Here is a 17971-nt window from a genome sequence, read left to right as displayed (position 1 = left end):
TTAAACCAGGTCAGTGCTGACCAGCTAAGTCCGCGCCAGGGCGGGTACAGCCTCCCTCTCCGCTCAGCCTCCCTCCGGCCACTAAGGGCGGCTCCAGCCTGGACCCTTCCCACTGCAGGACGTCCCACAGGCAGAGACGCGCGGCTGCAGAGGCCGAGGGCCTCGCTGGGGCGACCAACGGGCAGCCTTGGCTCCAGCAGGGGCCCGAGCATCTGCGGGACTGGCGCGCGGGTACTTACGCTGGGGTGGAACAGGGACAGGGACTCGTACTGCTTGTCCAGTTTCTTATCCTAGGGGTTAAAGGAGCAGGGAAAGGTCATCCTTAAGCGATGAACTGCCTCGGAACACGAGTGTGCCGAGTGTCAGCAGGGCCAGTAGATGAGAAGAATTTTTTTAAAGACTTAATTTATTTGAAAGAGTGAGCAAGCACAAGCAGGGTGAGGGGCAGAGGGAGGAGCAGGCTCCCACTGAGCAGACACTCGATCCTGGGACCCTGGGATCATGACCTGAGCTAAAGGCAGACGCTTAACCCACTGAGCCACCGAGGTGCCCCAGTGACAAGAATTTCTTACATCAACTTTGTGAGTTCTGCCACCAGCCCGGAAGTGCTTCCTTTGCCCTTGGGGCCATCGGTGTTTTGATGTCAAGTAAACAACTAGTCAAGAAACGCTTCAGTATGGTTCTTCTGGGGGAGTTCCCCAGAGGCAGGTCCCTGAGGGCAGGGGTCACACCAGGGCACTGCTGACTGCCGGGCCAGCTGCCGGGGGTTAGGGATGCTGCGGGCTCGCCCACCTGGGACTGGCCTCCGAATGCCCCAGCCCGCCCCGCCTCAACACTCAGCTGTTCCCAGAGTTCACTGTCGCCCAAATTCTCAGAGGAACTGAGCCCGAAGCGCCTGCTGCACACACGGCTCCAGCCGCCGCCCTGCACCTGCCCGGCGTGGAACAGATGACAGCGGGCAAGGCAGGACGCGGAGCCCTTAAATCTAGGCCTGGCTTCCAGCCCAGCTGCCCCCACACATTCCGTGGTCAGCGACCAGGCACCAGCCTCCCGCCTATCTAGCGGCTTTGCTCCAAGACCCAGGATCAGGCCTCGGTGCACAGCGGCAACTCTCAAGGCAAACAAAGCAGACTGGCCTCGCGGTCAAACAACGGTAACGGGGGAGCGGGGGTGGGGGGCACTCTCGGCTGCCACCACGCGCACCACCGGGACGAGCTGCTCAGGGAGGCCCCGGCAAGACCAGAGCGGAGCAGAGGAGTAACGCCTTATGACGGAGCTGCGCCCAAATGTTCCAAGTGCTCACGTGAGGAGGCATGCCCAAGAGTTCCAGAACACAAGTCTGCAAGCCTGGATCTGATTTCTCGTCTCAACAGCAGACAAGTCATCTTTTTCCCACAGAAGCCAGGTGAATGAAGTTGTAAGAGTTGTTTAAAGTCTCCAAGTTGATGAATCACATGGAGTTCACGGGGGAAAGCCCAATGCACCTCGTTAGTGGTTAGTCGTTTCGAAGGAAGATAATAAAGATTGCTCCCTCTTACCAGACGGGGGGCTGTGAACACCCGAAGCAATAAAGCAAACAAAAACCACTTGGTAGAGGGGCGCCGTCTGCGGCATGCTGAGGTTTGATATTTGCTCTAACAAAGCCTGAAACGCTCTTGTTTCAAAGCTTCACTCGGAGGCCCTAGGCAAGTCCAGTGAAACAGTCTCCCGGGCTCAGAAGTATAACATTCCTCCAATTACACACGAGAACATATATCCACATACAAAAAGCATAATTCTTTTTAAAAAACGATTAGCTAAACTTCTCACAAAATAAGCTTTCCCAAGGGGGCGCCTAGGTGGCTCAGTGGGTTAAAGCCTCTGCCTTTGGCTCAGGTCATGATTCCTTGGTCCTGGGATCGAGCCCCGCATCGGGCTCTCTGCTTGGCAGGGAGCCTGCTTCCTCCTCTCTCTCTGCCTGCCTCTCTGCCTACTTGTGATCTCTGTCTGTCAAATAAATAAATAAAATCTTTTAATAAATAAATAAGCTTTCCCAGGGAATAACACCAAAAAATGTCACTGGAAACATCAGGTCAGATCTTGCTAAGAACCAATTTTATCTTTTCCAAAAGTTGTAAGATTGCAATTGCTCAAAATTCTAATAAAATGTCTCATTATCTACAAGTTGGTGACTTACCACGCAATGGACAAGAATGCTGAAGGGGATCCAAAATATCAAGGAGAAAACCAGGACGGAACCTACGATGTTGTCTGCTAAAAATTTCCCTGTGAACAATTCCAAACAGTCAGTGTTCTGATCAAGTACTTTAGACACAAAATTAAATCTCTTAGTAGATTACCACGGTGTCAAATGCGACAAACTGCCGGCCAGGTGGCACTACGAAGGCAGCCAGCCCAAGCGGCGTCAGTGTCCCCTGTGCCAGCCCACACCATCCCCCGAGCTACGAACACTCCTCCGGACAGAGCCCCGAGACCCTCGTGCAGGAAAGACCGCATCACACGGTGCTCAACACAACCCCTGAGTGCTGGTGTCAGGGACCAAGCACACGGAAGGCTACTGCTTGCGACAATGCATGACAGGACAAAGTCACTGTCATCCGGGTACTATTTTTCTGACAGTGAATTCCAACCCTGCAAGACAGAATATGTTGCTGCTTCTGCAAAACCTGAGGCCCAGTTTTTGTCTGTCTTGAGGCTCACATGAAACTGGATTCAGATTTACCACCTACAGGACTGAACCAGGCTTACGGTTCCAGTGTCCACTTCTTAAAGATGCCAGAATTTCAACAACGTGTGGACTTCCCTTGTCTGAAAACCTGCGCATCCGCATGCCACAGCGGGAGAGCCGGGTGTGTGCTTCATCTCAACTGACAAAGCTGCGTCAGCAAACGCCGTGAATATTTCCATCCGCTTCAGGATCCGACGTATTAACCCAACAGCACACTTTCCTCATGTCATCACCAAACTCTGCTCACTTCCAAGCAAACAGATGCCGGGGAAATCACCTACCAAAAGTATTGATGCTCAGCTGGTCGATGAAGTCCCAAAACCGCTCGATGACGTCCTGTACTCGCTTCTCACACTTGCCCTGTGAACAAAGAACACAGCAGTGCCCGAAAAGGACTGCGTCAGGAGCGGCACAGCTGGGTACAAGGGATGGACATGTAAGGCTTCAGGAAATCACAGCTGCAGGGGCCCAGTTTTGGACACAGGGAACTAACGCAGCAGGAGACACTTGTCACTTCCACTTCCACAATCAGCCCATTTTTATAAGTGAATTTAGAATTCCCAGGAAACAAAACTTGAGAAAACCAATTTTGTTTAAGACAGGGCCCTCTAGCAAGGGCTGCACTGACCCCACACACACACACACACACACACACACGCGCATGCGCGAACACACGCACCAGGAGAAACCTAACCAGATGGCCTGGGAAGCCGGCCTAACCCCTTTAAATCCACGCCTGTGACTCCATGGGAATGAAATGTGCTTCACTGGAGGGTAAGAGGGCCTGAGGAGGTGCGTCGAGCCACTCTGGGTCTTTCTTCTATCAGCACTGGTTTTAAATCAAAACTTGCAATTTCACAATCTTAGTCAATTATATAATTAATCTAGAAAATCAAGTCATTAACACACACGGCCTAAAATGAGCCGACTCTACTAGAAAAGCTCCCTCCCCCGCAGTCCCTGGATTCAAGGTCCCCTGCTCGGGACAGAGCGTGCTCCAGCTCCCAGAGAGCACCGGCGCCTCACCTCGCGTCATCCCCATGGCCTGCCCGGACAGCCGAGAGCAGGCAGTGGGTGACAAGGCACAGCAGGACTCTCTCCCCTGGCAAAATCAAGTCCTCATAGTATCAAAACTGCCCGTCTGGCTGTCACAGAAAAAGCTGTATGGAAGTAAATACTCACATTCATGTCACAGAAGCCCACCGTACAGGGCTTCCCTTTCCTCAAGAATAAATTCTTCTGTTCGGCGTCAACGTAGGGCACACACCGGCCCGAGGGGTCCCTGCAGCACACCTTGCACGAGTGGTCAGTTTCTGGAACGGAACCGGGGAGCTCATGGGCAGCCGGACCGCGGACTCGCTCCTCCTCCCCTCCTCTCCTCCCCACCCCGCTCCCCACGGGGAAGGAAATGCTGTGTTTTCCAACAGTGAACTAGCCTTCGTGCACCCCGAAGACTAACTTCTGAGTTCAGGCTCCTCAGTCCTCAGGCCACAAGACAAGAACAATTTACACCAAAGAGCCTGCCTTAACGGAGTAAAAGCCGAAAGATTCTCCTTCAGATCCTTTATGATTCTCAACGTTTCTCTTCATCCCAACATTCTTGTTACACTGCTGACTTCAACCCTCGGTGTCGCCATTTCAAAAACACCCCGAGAGAACCAAGCCTCCAGCGAGAGCCAGTACCACTGTGACACAACAGCTGGGTGCGGGCCACAGGGAGCTACGGGGTGACATGAGCGCAGGGGCTGAAGCTCCGTCTACACCTACTGCCCACAGCATGTGGGTCGCGGAACCAACTAGGCCCACACAGGCCATGTGGCACACACACCAACAGCAAAAATGGCCAAAATGTCAACTGGCAACGCAACTCGGGACAGTATGTGACCCAGAGGAATCCCTGGTCACTTACGTGGGAGAACCTGGAATCAACTAGAACACAAAACCCAGCAAAAGCACTCGAATGGGAAAAGAGACATACATTTCCATCATTCGTCCAGTGGTCAAGCATTTCCTGGGCGTTTACTATGGGTCTCTCCAGGCATCCCAGGTCCCCTGCCGCTCCCTCGGGAAATGACTGGCTTGGAATCTACCGTGTGTCATCCCTGGTGTTTACTGCTGCTTCCCCAGAAGAGTCGCTCCCCACACCGTGTGCCTGGGGGTTCCCAGCCCACTGGCTCCGACTTCTGCATGGTTTTGAAAGCAACAGAAGCCTCCTGAGGTGAGACAGGGCAGGAAGCCTGGAACCCAGTCGGTCCCTTCTCAGGCTCGGGAGTTCCAAAAATAGAAGGTGGAAACCTGAGGACAAGTGTCTAAGAAGCCGGCGTGATGTCGCCAACCATCGCTAAGCGAGGCCCCTCCCCCAGACATCAGGCAGGGAGCAGAAGGCAGCAGGCTCAGCCCTGGTGACGAGAGCAAACACCCTAACGGGCAGGGTCAGACCCTGGGACCGGCTCCCTCTGGCTGAGTCCCAAGGAGCAGGAGTCCCCGGCCGGTGGCCGCAGCGGGCTCCTGCCGCGCTCACACGGGGTACCACATGGCAGCGGGCGCAGCCAGGACACTCCTCCATCCACGCGCTCAGCCGCACCCCCCCCCTCCCACCCCTAAGCCTGCCACTCGGCCTGAACGTGGAGCAGGAAGGACGGCGACAGGCGACAGGCGGCTCTCACGGACAAGTCAGCGGACCAGACGCGGAGCTGGAGGGCGCCCCCGGACCCCGCTGCCCCGCCCCGCCCCCGGCTGGGATCTCACCACCACCGTGGCCCTGCAGGTGGGCCCGGCAGGCATGACCGGCTCCGCTCCGGCTGCAAGGACACGGCACGGACGTGCACTCACCGTTACACGCGCAGGACTCCCGCTGCTGCTCCCGCTCACAGAAGGGGACACACTTCCCATCTTTACACTTGCCGAGATCCAAGCACACTGTGTCGTCTGCGGCGTTGCCGGGCGGGGGACACTCACTGCTGTTACCTGCAAGCACGCGGGAAGCACACAGGTCGCCGTGAGTCACGCGGCAGCAGCCGGCCTCGGGTGCCCACAGAAGTTGGCACCGCGCTTCACAAAGGGCACAAAGTGGCCCGGGGGTAGGACGCCAGCGGCCCGGGCCCAGCCGGCCGACGAGCCGCGAGCACCTGGCTGCGCGCCCAGCGCCGTGCGGTGCGCACCCCAGCGCTCCCACCCCGCCCCTCAGCCACTATTTAACTATTTAACAACTTGCTTTTACCTTTCCCTTGTGAAACGGAACTACAGGTAACAGGACACACACACAGGAGCACAGACGCACCGCGGAGCAGACGTCAGGGCCGCCACGGCCTGAGAAGCAAGCTCTGCGGGAGGCTCACGGCAGCGGCCAGCCGGGCCCTTCCAACCTCACCAGCGGCCACCCCCGAGCCCTCGGCCGGCCTTCAGTGTCTTCCCCTCTCCAAGGTCTCTCCCTCGGAACTGTAACATATGCTGTTCAGTCTACCCGGAATGTTCTCGTTTCTGCCCTGGAGGGCCCTGGCGGGCTTTTTCTCACCCTCAGATCTGGCTCCAAGACCTCCCTCAGACCTCCCGTGGCCCTACGTTCACCCACTGCTTCCTTCCCTACAGCTGCTTCTCTACTTCAAGCGCACGTTTTGCAATTTATGGCTTTTTTTTTTTTTTTAAGTAGGCTCCACACCCAGTGGGCAACCCAAAGTAGGGCTCAAACCCACGACCCTGAGATGAAGACCTAAGCTGAAGGGCACAGCAGGGTGGTTCAGTTGGCTAAGCGTCTGCCTTCAGCTCAGGTCACGGTCCCAGAGTCCTGAGATCAAACCCCTCACTGGGCTCCTTGCTCAGTGGGGAGCCTGCTTCTCCCTCTCTTGCTCCCTCTGCTTGTGTGCTCGCCTGCTCTCTCTCTGTCTAATAAATAATAAAGAAATAAAATGACCTGAGCTGAAATCAAGAGTCAGGCACTCATCTGACTGAGCCACCCAGGCGCCCCTCAGTTGACGTCTATGTGAGGATGTGGTTTCGGTTCAGACTGGTGAGCTCCACGAGAGCAAAGATCAAAACTAGGAATAAATCAACTTACGTCTAATCCCTATCACACGCCGTAAGTACCCCACAAGTATTTCTTAAATGAATTAATGATTCTTCCAAACAAAAGAAAAGCCACAGAAGGATGTTAAATTCAAGTGAGAGGATGGGGTGAGGGGCTCCTTCTAGAAAGCGAGCAGCACACGCAGTTAAACATGACCGCATGCGGACGGCAGACGGTGGCCAGAGCCAGAGGCCTGGCCCTTCCCCTGACAAGTGGGACCATAGCCCGGAGTCCGGAAGAACTGAGGACTTGCAAGTCAGTGGAGTGGTGACAGGAAACTCAGAGGAACCTGTCCTGTCTCAAACAAAAGAAGCCCTCCACGAAGTACCCAGTACACACTGACGCGGGCACATCACCTGTGCCTCTGGTCTGACGAAACCGTTTATGCTGCTGGGCACTCGGGGTCCACAGGACGGACGGACACGTAACAAGTGTGCGGCTGCTGAAAGGAGGCCATGCGGACAGGGCAGCCTGTCAGTGACAGGGAGACCACACTCCCCGGTATTTTCAGTGCGTGCTGCTGCCCTGAACACACACGTGCAAAATGTCCTACAAGTATCCACTGCGCACGTGTTCTCAGCAGACTAACGTCAGGGCACCAGACGCAGAGGACAAGCATTAAACACACAGAGCCACCTAGTCCCCAGGCTCCCGAGGCTCTGGGTGCATCGGATCCCACGGGTAGACAGAGCAGGTGGCACAGGTCACTGCGCCTGTCCTCAAAGCTGCTGGGGCCCTGGGCCTGGAGGAATGCGGCGGAGGGACCAACAACGTCCATTTCGAGCGAGGGCCCGCGATGACACTGCATGCCGCTAGCGCGACAGCCCCAAGGCTCCTCAAACGAGGGTACGGTTACTATCCGACCCAGCGACTCCACTCCTGGGTCTCGACTGGGGAACAACAGACACACAACCACACAAAATCTTGTACAGAAATATCCACAGCGGTGTTAGTCCTCAGAAAGCGGAAATAATCCCAAAGTGCATCAACTGATGAACAAAAGAAACAAAATGCGGCACAGAGGAACACAACGGGCGATCCCTCAGTGACAAGGACAGACGATGACGGCTTCATGCTATGACACGAGGAGTCCCAAAAACCTGATTCCGAATGAAAGAAGACAGCTGCAAACGGCCATGTATTGTAGCATTCTGTTTATATGAAATGTCCAGAACAGGCAAATACACAGAGACAAAAAGATCACTGGTTTTCTGGGGCTGGCAGGGAATGAGGACATTCAGTGATGGCTACGGGACACAGGTTTCTCTTTAAGGTGATGGAAACGTTCTGACACTGACCGCCGGCAGCTGCACAAATGCAAACACCTTAAAAACCACTAACTGTACACTTTAAATGGGTGAACAGGGCATCTGGGGGGCTCAGTGGGTTAAGCATCTGCCTTTGGCTCAGGTCATGATCCTAGGGTCCTGGGATGGAGCCCCACATCGGGCTCTCTGCTCGGCAGGGAGTCTGCTTCTCCCTCTGCCTGCCGCTCCCTTTACTTGTTCTCTCTGACAAATACATAAAAATAAAATCTTTAAAAAGAAAAATTAAAGTTTCTGTTCCAAGATGGAAGGTATATGCAACTTATAAACCAATCAAATTATCATACAATGACTCCTCTAAGTCAATAATATCAAAAAGACATGAAACCCAAATTTTTAAAAATGAACCATATAGGGGCACCCTGATGTCTCAGTTATTAGAGCATGCGACTTTTTAGGTTTATTTAATAGGAAGAGAGAGCAAGAGCTCACAAGAGGTGATCAGGGAAAGGGGCAGAGGGAGAGGGACAGAATCTCAGAATTCCCGCTGAGCACAGAGCCCAACATGGGTCTTGATTCCACAACCCAAAGACTGTGACCTGAGCCAAAACCAAGAGCTGGACTGCTTAAGTGCCCCAAAACATGCAACTCTTAACCTCAGGGTTGTGAGTTCAAGCCCCATGTTGGGCATGAAGAATACTTTAAAAAAATTTTAAAAAGGACCAAATATATGAATTGGCTATTGACAAAAGGAAAACTTTGCATAGCTAACAGATAAAAGGAGACACAGGTACCTTCAAGAAACATTCAAATATGGATGAGAGATCACTTTATACTCATCAGATTGGCAAAAAACAGAAGACCATCTGAGTAACAGCAAGGGTTGATGAGGACACTGGGACACAGGAATCCACACATACTACAGGTGCATCATGACTGTTCTAGCGAAATCGACACGGGGCCACTTCCTATGACCAAGCAACTCTGTTCCTCCACGTGCAGCCAGGAAACCCTTACAGCACCTGGGAGACAGGTGGGAGACATCTGTCGAACTCCTATCTGCGGTACCCCCAAGATGAAGGCAGTCCAAGCCACCACTTAGTGAACAGGTGAGTACGATACCCTAGAGCACACAAGTAAACTCAGCAGGGGTCCAAGCAATGACCATGTACAGACACAGATACACACACCACAGATGGCATGACAGAGATACTTCATAAAAACTGACACTGAGTTTAAAAAAAGATCTAAAGTGGAGTATTATCCTGGCATGTTAAAAACCCATATATACACAAACTAACACGATATTATCGTCAAGGAAATACACATACCCAGGCAAATATTAGACGCATTACAGCACTGCCCGTGAGAGGAGGAGGTGATGGGAATGAAGCGGACACAATAAGCAAGCAAGCACAACGGGCCTGGCGCCGGCCACTGGTAAGTGCATCTCAAATGAAGGAGTATGGTTCTGAAGGCTGTTTTCCTCTGAACGAAATACAGTGTTGTTTCAAACATACACATGCTCACCTGCGCAAAAGCATCCCAAGAGAACCAGCAGAAGGACTCACCTGTGCAGTAAGACACGCCTTTGCAAGTAGCATTGATCGCCTCTTGGCACTTCTTCTGGGCAGTCTCGAACTGACAGTTTTTACAGCAAGGGCTGTTCCTGTCACTGCAGAGGCAGAGCAGACAGAACAGTTCCAGTCGAATGTCAGCCCCACAGCAAACACTACGGTCATGTCAGCGGGCCCTGCAGATGGCGGGGAAGGCCCCTCGGCTGGGCCGCCCGATCCTGCAAAGTCATTCTTCCCGGGCGCTGGCCCGCCTGCACACACTGTCTGCCCTTCCTGCGGGGGCATCAAGCAGGAGCACAGAGAAGTCCGAGGGGACTCGACCTCGGAACATCTTGGTGTCCTTGGTTTTCATTAACTTGATACAGTAATTTTAAAAAAAAGGAAGACCTATGCCTGCAAGGCCATCAGCGGGAGGAAACGAGGCAGCCGGAATCCAAGTCCCAGCAGGATTTCTGCCGCAGTAAGCACCGTACATCGTTCACATCTGCTACTCACCACCAACTCGACGTCTCCTCCTCTATGTTAAGCCAGGCACCCGTCGCAACATGCAAACACAGTACCTTCTAATTTGTAACCTGCTTCCTCTGCATTTAGTGTATGCCACTGAACACAGTCTTCCACACGGTTTTATTGCATAGAAACACAACAATTTAGATCTCAGGACTGTCACCTGGGTCTAATATCTTGTTACTCTAAAATAATGCAGCAGGGCCCCTGGGTGGCTCAGTTGTTAAGTGTCTGCCTTTGGCTCAGGTCATGATCCCAGGGTCCTGGGATCAAGCCCTGCATCCGGCTCCCTGCTCAGCGGGAAGCCTGCTTCTCCCTCTCCCACTCCCCCTGCTTGTGCTCCCTCGCTCACTGTGTCTCTGTCAAATAAGTAAAATCTTAAAAAAAAAAAAAAGAAGCAGAATGCAGCTGTGAACACCCTCATTTAATCACCTCTCTCGTTTCCTTAAAAAAGACTCTCTTGAGCTATGGGATCCTGAATCAAAAAGTCTACAAGATTAGAGATTTTGTGACCCAAAGTCATACTGCCTCCCAGAAAGCAGATTCCTTGCTGTTAAGGAGAAAAGGACACAATGGCGCCCCTGAGCCTCCCCCCCCCCACCCCCCGCCCCGGGCCACGGCCGCTCGCGCTCACCTGCACTGCACACCGGCCCTCAGCATGCAGTCGCTGCTGCAGCACGTGTCGTTGTTCAGGTACATGATGCCGGGGTCGCACTCCTCTCCTTCGTCCACCCTGGAGTTCCCACACACTTTGTTGCTTCGCTCTTGAAAACACTCCTGGGACTTACTCTCGATGGTCTTGTAGATGGACTGCTTACTGCAGTTCGAGAACATCTTACAAGAGGAAGGGCCACAAAGGAACCAAAATGACACCACGTCATTCCCAAGCAGTGTTTGTGTTTCTTCTCTGGAGACAAACTCTCACTGTAAGAGCCACATGCAGAGCCACCTCGAAGGTCTGCCACATTCCACCACGGTCACCTCAGACAGCCGGCTACGTGGAATCAAGCGGTCCCCCTTGGCTGGGTGCACTAAAGCTGGCGTGCGTCTGGTTAGGAGCCCGACTTCTCCCCAGGCAGGCCGTACAAAGACGGAGAGCGCACATCCCGGCCAGAACCAACCAGAGGGCTGACGCTCTGACCCCCACCCCCCAAACTGCCCGCTGGCACCCAGCGCCGCGGCAGTGACCGGGGGAACACGGCACACGCCGCCATCTTCCTGCACAGGATGACTCAGAAAGGCAAAATGGAGTCTATCTCTGATTTACCTCCTTTTCCAGGGCTGTGTATACCAATGACCCATGTTTCAGGTTTTTAAAGAGATGAGCATAATAAGAGGTAGGATATTACATACAGTCTATTAAACGATAAAAATCCAAATTGTTACCTAAACATTCACATGGGTCTCCAGGATTTTAAGTTTGAGATTTTTACAGGTGACCAATGTTCCACAGGAAGCCTCTACCCTCACTTCTCTACTTGCAATACAGAACCAGGGAAATGGCTTCCTTATAAATCTGGGGTTTTTTTACCAGGAGCTCTGAAATGGGAGTCCATTTCCCAAACCATCTGCAATTAGCAAGAAAGGGAGTAAGAGATTGAAGGAAAACCTGTGCAGGGATTCCTCAAGACAGCATCTCCACAACTATTGCACAGTTGCTAAAATGGCTTCCCTTTTGCCCCAGATGACAGCCATGGAGCCCCTGAGGAGCGGAGGGCACAGGACCCTCCCAAGGGAATAGTGATCACTGAATCAGATACTGAAAGGATTATTTTTAGAATGATATCCAAGACCTTATCACCCTTAACAGAAATATTAACCAGATCTTTGTTTTGCTTTTTTTTTTTTTTTTTTTTTTTTTTAAGGATCTTCCTATTTATTCTATGGTGAAGATATTTAAGGGGTCTGGTTATTTCAGTCTAGGCCTCGGGCAGTTAGAATTTGCTAGGTTTACTCACGAGTACTGCAGATTCGCGAACTCAGTTTTAGCAGTGCACGCATGTGAGACCAGATGCTAGGCAATCAAATTCACACTGAAGCAGGAAGCAGCCTCCTCACTAACCTGCCACAGCTACACTCCGAGGGCCGGGGCCCTTGGGCTAAGAGCTCAGAGAACAATTTTCATGCTGCCTGAAGACCTCTGGCCTTCTGTTTGCACCCTTCCCACACCCTCTCCTCTTGTGCCAACAAACCCTCCTACGAACTCACCCCCCTTGTGCCACGTGAGCACAGTGAGGCCTGAGGCCTTAGCAGCTTGCCTGTGCGAGGTGCCAGGCCCTGTCTTTTGAGGTCAAGGAAACGGGAGCACTTTTTACCTAGCTACAAACATTTTTATTAAGAAATTCAATTAAAATGTAGATTAGAAGACACCCAGTATCTTTTTTCCTTTTTTAAAAAAATTTTTTTTTAGATTTTATTTATTTATTTGACAGAGATTACAAGTAGACAGAGAGGCAGGCAGGGGGTGGGTGGGGGAAGCAGGCTCCCTGCTGAACAGAGAGCCCGGATGCGATGCGGGACTCCATCCCAGGACCCTGAGATCATGACCTGAGCCGAAGGCAGAGGCTTTAACCCACTGAGCCACCCAGGCGACCCACCCAGTATCTTTTTATAAGAGGATCACTCTTGGGAAAACCAAACTAACAGAAAATACACTAAACATGATGTGCTTAGGACAAAATAAATAAATGGATAAATTGTTCTTATTTGATAAACTAGCACCTTCTTTTCTTGTCCCTCACTTTTCATCTAGGTTAGCTCCCCATCCAACATGGGGCTTGGACTCACAACCCTGAGATCAAGAGTCATATGCTCTACTGACCGAACCAGCCAGGTGCCCCGAGAGTTGCCTGTGTTTTTTCGTTGTTTTTTTTTTTAAAAAAAAAAAAAAGCTCTATGCCCAATGTGGATGACTAGCACTTCTTGAATTTTTTTTTTTTTTTTAAGATTTTATTTATCTGTTTGAGAGAGTGAGTTAGAGAGAGAGAGAGAGAGAGCATAAGTAGGGAGGGGCAGAGAGAGAAGCAGAATCTTCACTGAGCAGGGAGCCCAATATGGGGCTCAGTCCCAGGACTCCAGGGGATCATGACCTGAGCCAAAAGAAGATGCTTAACTGACTGAGCCACCGAGGTGCCCCTACTTCCCTAAATTAAAAAAAAAAGTCTCTAGCCAGGCACTATTCTCCTTAGAAGTCATTACAAGGCCATGGAAGAGCTAGAGCTCTTGGGGAAATTTCACAAGGAGAACTTGTAGAGTACAAGTCTACAAAGGAAGACAATTTCCCCCAAAGTACTCAAACCATCCTCAGTAACAAAGAAGCAAATGACTAGAGAGTGTACTGTCCAAACTACAGCCAGGAGCCAAATGTGGCTATTTCAATTTCTTCGTCCTCACCACATACTTCAGACTTTTTATTATAGAAATGTTCACACAGCTGCAAAGTAGACACAATGGTATCATGAATGCCCACATGCTCCTCCCCAGCTTCAACAACCATCACCTTACGGCTTCCCCCTCCTCTGCGCCCTCACCACCTCCGCTCACGCTGGGTTGTTGTTGTTCTTTGTTTCTTAATAGCTTTATTTAAGGCATATTTTATATATCACAAAATTTACCCATTTCAAGTGTCCAAGTCAGTGATTTCCAATAACTTTACCAAGCAGGGCAGCCATCACCACAAATCAGCTTGTGGACATGTTCTTGTCCCAGGAAGGTCCCTCATGTCCTTTTACAGTTAATTCCCATTCCCAGCTCCAGCCCTAGGCAATCACTATTGAATTTAAATAAAACAGAAGTTAGAAAGAATAATAAAATAAAATAAACAGAATTTAAAATTCGGTTACTTGGTCTCTCCGGTCACATCTGGAGTGCTCAACGGGCACCTATGGCTAGTGCTGCTGTATTAACACAGAATGTTTCCGTCATCCCAGAACCTTCTACTGAACAGCGCTAAGTACAATGTACACGATTAGAAATGCAGAGAGGGCGGTTGGCTGGCTCAGTCAGTTAAGCATCTCTTGTCTTGCTTTGGCTCAGGTTGTGATCTCAGGGTGGTGAGATCGGGCCCTGTGCTGGGCTCCACAGGAAGTCTGTTTGAGATTCTCTCTCTCCCTCTGCCTCTGTCCTTCGTCCCCCTGGAGCACGCATTCTCTCTTTAAAAATAAGTAAATCAGGGACACCTCGGTGGCTCAGTTGGTTAAGCAGCTGCCTTCAGCTTAGGTCATAATCCCAGGGTCCTAGGACTGAGTCCCGCATTGGGCTCCTTGCTCAGCGGGGAGCCTGCTTCTCCCTCTGCCTACTCTGACTGCTATTCCCCCTGCTTGCGCTCACTCTCTCTGATAAATAAATAAAACATTTTAAAAAATTAAAATTAAAAAAAAATAAATCAATCATTAAAAAAAAAAAATAAAATGCAGAGACAAAGCTGAGAAACAGAGGACGTGGCAAGTCGGAGGAACAGTGCGACAGGGAGGGCAGCGCGTCTGGGGCACAAGCTGTCCGGCAGAGGAAATATGGAGCTTAAGATGCAAAAAACAAGAGAGGAAGAGAGCGTTTATACGTAAGAGCCAAGGAAAAAGATGACAAAAAGAATAGAAGAAAGAAACTTCCAAAAGCAGGGTCAGGGCCAGGGAAACGCAAAAATAATCCCTTCGTCTACCTCCCTGCCAGGCTTTAAATTACAGCCAGGGCCTGGCTCCAAAACGGAAGCAGGAGAAATACTTCACCATCTTTCCCAGTTAGAGCCAGCCCTCTCTAACTCGGCACCACCGCCAGTGTGTTCTCCTCCTGACACTTTGTGCCGCCTAACAAGTGAAATGCACAAAACAGACACCTGTGAACACCTGCAGGCCAGAAATCTAAGAGTCAGTCATAGCCAGGCTTACTTTCTCCCATGGGATTAGTATACTCTCAGAAACCCCTGGCAGTAAACTTCATTTATTTATTCAACAAATATACTACATGCCAGGTCCCCCTGCTAGGCACTAGAGACAGAGCTGTGAACAAGACAAGCATGGGCCTTTCCCAAAGGGGTTTATAATCTGGCAAATTATGTATTTTGTTGCAAAAGTTGATGAAAACATGCAAATTAAGTAGAGTTAAAAGGAACAACAGCTTGTATAAGAAATGACATGAAATTTTGGGGGAGCCTGACTTAAGTCAGTTGATTAAATGTCTGCCTCTGGCTCAGGTCATGATCCTGGGGTCTGGGGACTGAGTCCCCACTCTCCCTCTACCCCCAGTGCTCCCTCTGCTTGTGCTTTCTCGCTCTGTCAAATAAATAAAATCTTTAAAAAAAAGAGATGACATGAAACTTTTAACCTGCACCAGACCCTATCATCCAAACCTCTAACATGAGCCACTACTATCACTAATTTTCCATATAGTCCCATCAACACAATTAACTTTGATAACAGTCCAAATGATAACTTAAACCAGATTCAATGCACCACACCTCACTCTAAAGCACACAACCAAGTTTGAGGGTACTTTGTAATTCACAATCCCATCCCTGGAATGGAAGGCTCTTCTGAGCTCTCATTATAATTAAACGGAATAGCCTCTTTCCTTCCTAACCCAAAAAAGCTCCAGAAGATACATACCTTATTGTTCTCATGATCTCCACTCACGGCGATGGGATACATAACGTATTTTCCTCCCTGGTCCTCATTTGGGGCACATTCTGCTAGGCCATCCGGATCATGCTCTGCTCCAAAATTGTGTCCCAATTCATGAGTTGTTACCAGGTCAGCTTCCTTAAATGATCGTGCAAAGAAAACGCTATGACTTAATATCCAACCATCCGCTACTGTGGCCAGTGAGGCCCTGCTTTTCTTAAATGGGGTACTGATGAACCAGATCAACAACAGAACAGCAGCAGGACTGTGGGAGTTCGGTGTGTCCAGACTGAAGGGCCCCGCACAGTGGGATAAAAAACCTACAGCACGTATAACATTGGAGCCAAACTACCAGTGTGTCAGAAACTAGTATTTCCCATCAATGCCCATTCTCCCCTTCTTCCTTCCTTAAAAAATCCTAATCCTGCTCAGGTTGGCAGTGTACTGTTAAAATATCCCCTTCCCGTATTTCTTTGAAGGTAGGTCAGGCTGTCCAGTGAGATAGAAACAGAGGGGGTGGGACTTCAAGAGTTTTTTTCTTTTACAAGGGACAGATGAGGCTCTGTCCTCCTTTTTGCAACACAGAAGAGAACCATCTTGTGAGCAGAGGATATGCATGAGGACAAAGGCCTGTGCTCAGAGGGGCTGAGTGAAAACCGGGAAGATCCTGGTTCCCCAAGGGAGCATCTCTAAGCTGCTTCAGCATCCACAGGACGCTGCCATGACCCTGTGGTTGACTGAAGCAAATACACCTCTTAGAAGTTACTGTTTGTTGGATTTTCAGTTTATGAATTTGCTGGAATGTGCCTAACACATTCCTAATGGATGTATCTGGGCAAAAACAAGATCCTAAAATTTTCTAAAGGAAAATCAGGTCACATACAAAGGATGAGAAAACAGAGTGATTTCAGATTCTAAGGGTAACACAAAACACTAGAAGACAATAATGCAGCAATGCCTGCAAATGCTGAAAAAATTTAATTATCAATCAAATTTAAGTGTAGGGTAAAGACATTTCAGATATGTAAAAATCTCAATTTGCCTCTCATGTATCCTTTTCTTAGGAAACTCCTGGAAGATATGCTATACCAAAACGACGGTATAAATCAAGAAAGAGCATGAGCAGGGGCTCGTGGGTGGCTCAGTCAGTGAAGCATCTGCCTTCAGCCCAGGTCATAGTCCAAGAGTCCCAGCATCAAGCCCCGCGTCAGGCTCCCTGCTTGGTGGGGAGTCTGCTTCTCCCTCTGACCCTCCTCTCCACTCCCCCCACTCCATCTTCGTGCTATCTCCCTCTCAATCTCTCAAATAAATAAATATCTTAAGATAAGAAAAAGAAAGAACATGAGGTCCGGAAACGAGAGAGTCTGGGAAGTCTTTTAACGACAGCGACACTGCAGGACTGGGAACTGAGCAGCCCAAAGAAAGCACAGGACGAAGGGCTCCAGGAGGGGTGACTTCACGAAAAACAAGGACCCTGACCAGTCTCCAAAGAAATCTCACAGGTAGCTTTTTATCTTTTTCTTTATATTTTTTTATTTTCACATTTCCCACCAAAACACATGTGTTTTTTTAAGCAGAAGCGAACAGAAGTATATACCACTTTTTAAAAAGATACCTACATAAATATATACAGCTAAGGTTCTACTAAAACAAACTCAAAATCTATCCTTTTAAAAAATAAGAGAACATACCTTTGTAAGGATGGTTTTACCATAATTTTTTGTGCTGGTCAAGCCACTATTCAAATAGATATTCTTCTTTCCAATTGGACTATAATACGCTAGAGGACAAAGGAAACGGAGACGAATTGCTTATCGAACACAGGATAACAATATAATCTAATCAGCCTGCCGTTCTCACACACCGCACAACGAACAGAAAACTTACCCTTTGGGCAAACACCTCCGTGGCTGTTGGCTCTGGGAGAACCGACATAAGCCAACCCAAGGGTTCCCATATCAAAATCTTGGTAGGTGAAAAGATGTGCAAGGCAGACCTTAGATGCTTCTTCGGCTATATCAAAACTAAATTGCTTTAAGAAAAAAAGTATTCTTAATTAGATTAACAATTACATCATACATGTTTCAACCAGACCCTGGAGAACACTGCCGTGTGACTGACTGCAGCTCTCCATCAGAACACACACCCGCGGCACAATGCTTGCGTACAATTTGCACCCACCGATACAGGAAAGAAGAGGAGTACCATCTAGTTGG

General features: G+C 50.0%; 1 protein-coding gene across 3 annotated transcripts in view; it reads right to left on the bottom strand.

The window, feature by feature from the left end:
- Positions 1-17971, bottom strand: part of ADAM17 (ADAM metallopeptidase domain 17) — a 53237-nt gene that overhangs the window by 1993 nt on the left and 33273 nt on the right. For all 3 annotated transcript variants that reach the window (XM_059132690.1, XM_059132691.1, XM_059132692.1), the window contains 10 exons: positions 17643-17787; positions 17447-17535; positions 15741-15893; positions 10775-10974; positions 9628-9731; positions 5561-5695; positions 3911-4041; positions 3010-3088; positions 2177-2265; positions 240-290 (listed from right to left, as the gene is read on the bottom strand). In XM_059132690.1, the coding sequence (XP_058988673.1) occupies positions 240-290; positions 2177-2265; positions 3010-3088; positions 3911-4041; positions 5561-5695; positions 9628-9731; positions 10775-10974; positions 15741-15893; positions 17447-17535; positions 17643-17787 (1176 nt within the window). The remainder of the gene's footprint in view (positions 1-239; positions 291-2176; positions 2266-3009; positions 3089-3910; positions 4042-5560; positions 5696-9627; positions 9732-10774; positions 10975-15740; positions 15894-17446; positions 17536-17642; positions 17788-17971) is intronic.

This window comes from Mustela lutreola, chromosome 9 (assembly GCF_030435805.1).
Source record: "Mustela lutreola isolate mMusLut2 chromosome 9, mMusLut2.pri, whole genome shotgun sequence".
In the NCBI taxonomy this organism is placed as follows: domain Eukaryota; kingdom Metazoa; phylum Chordata; class Mammalia; order Carnivora; family Mustelidae; genus Mustela; species Mustela lutreola.
This window is presented reverse-complemented; position numbering and strand designations above follow the sequence as displayed.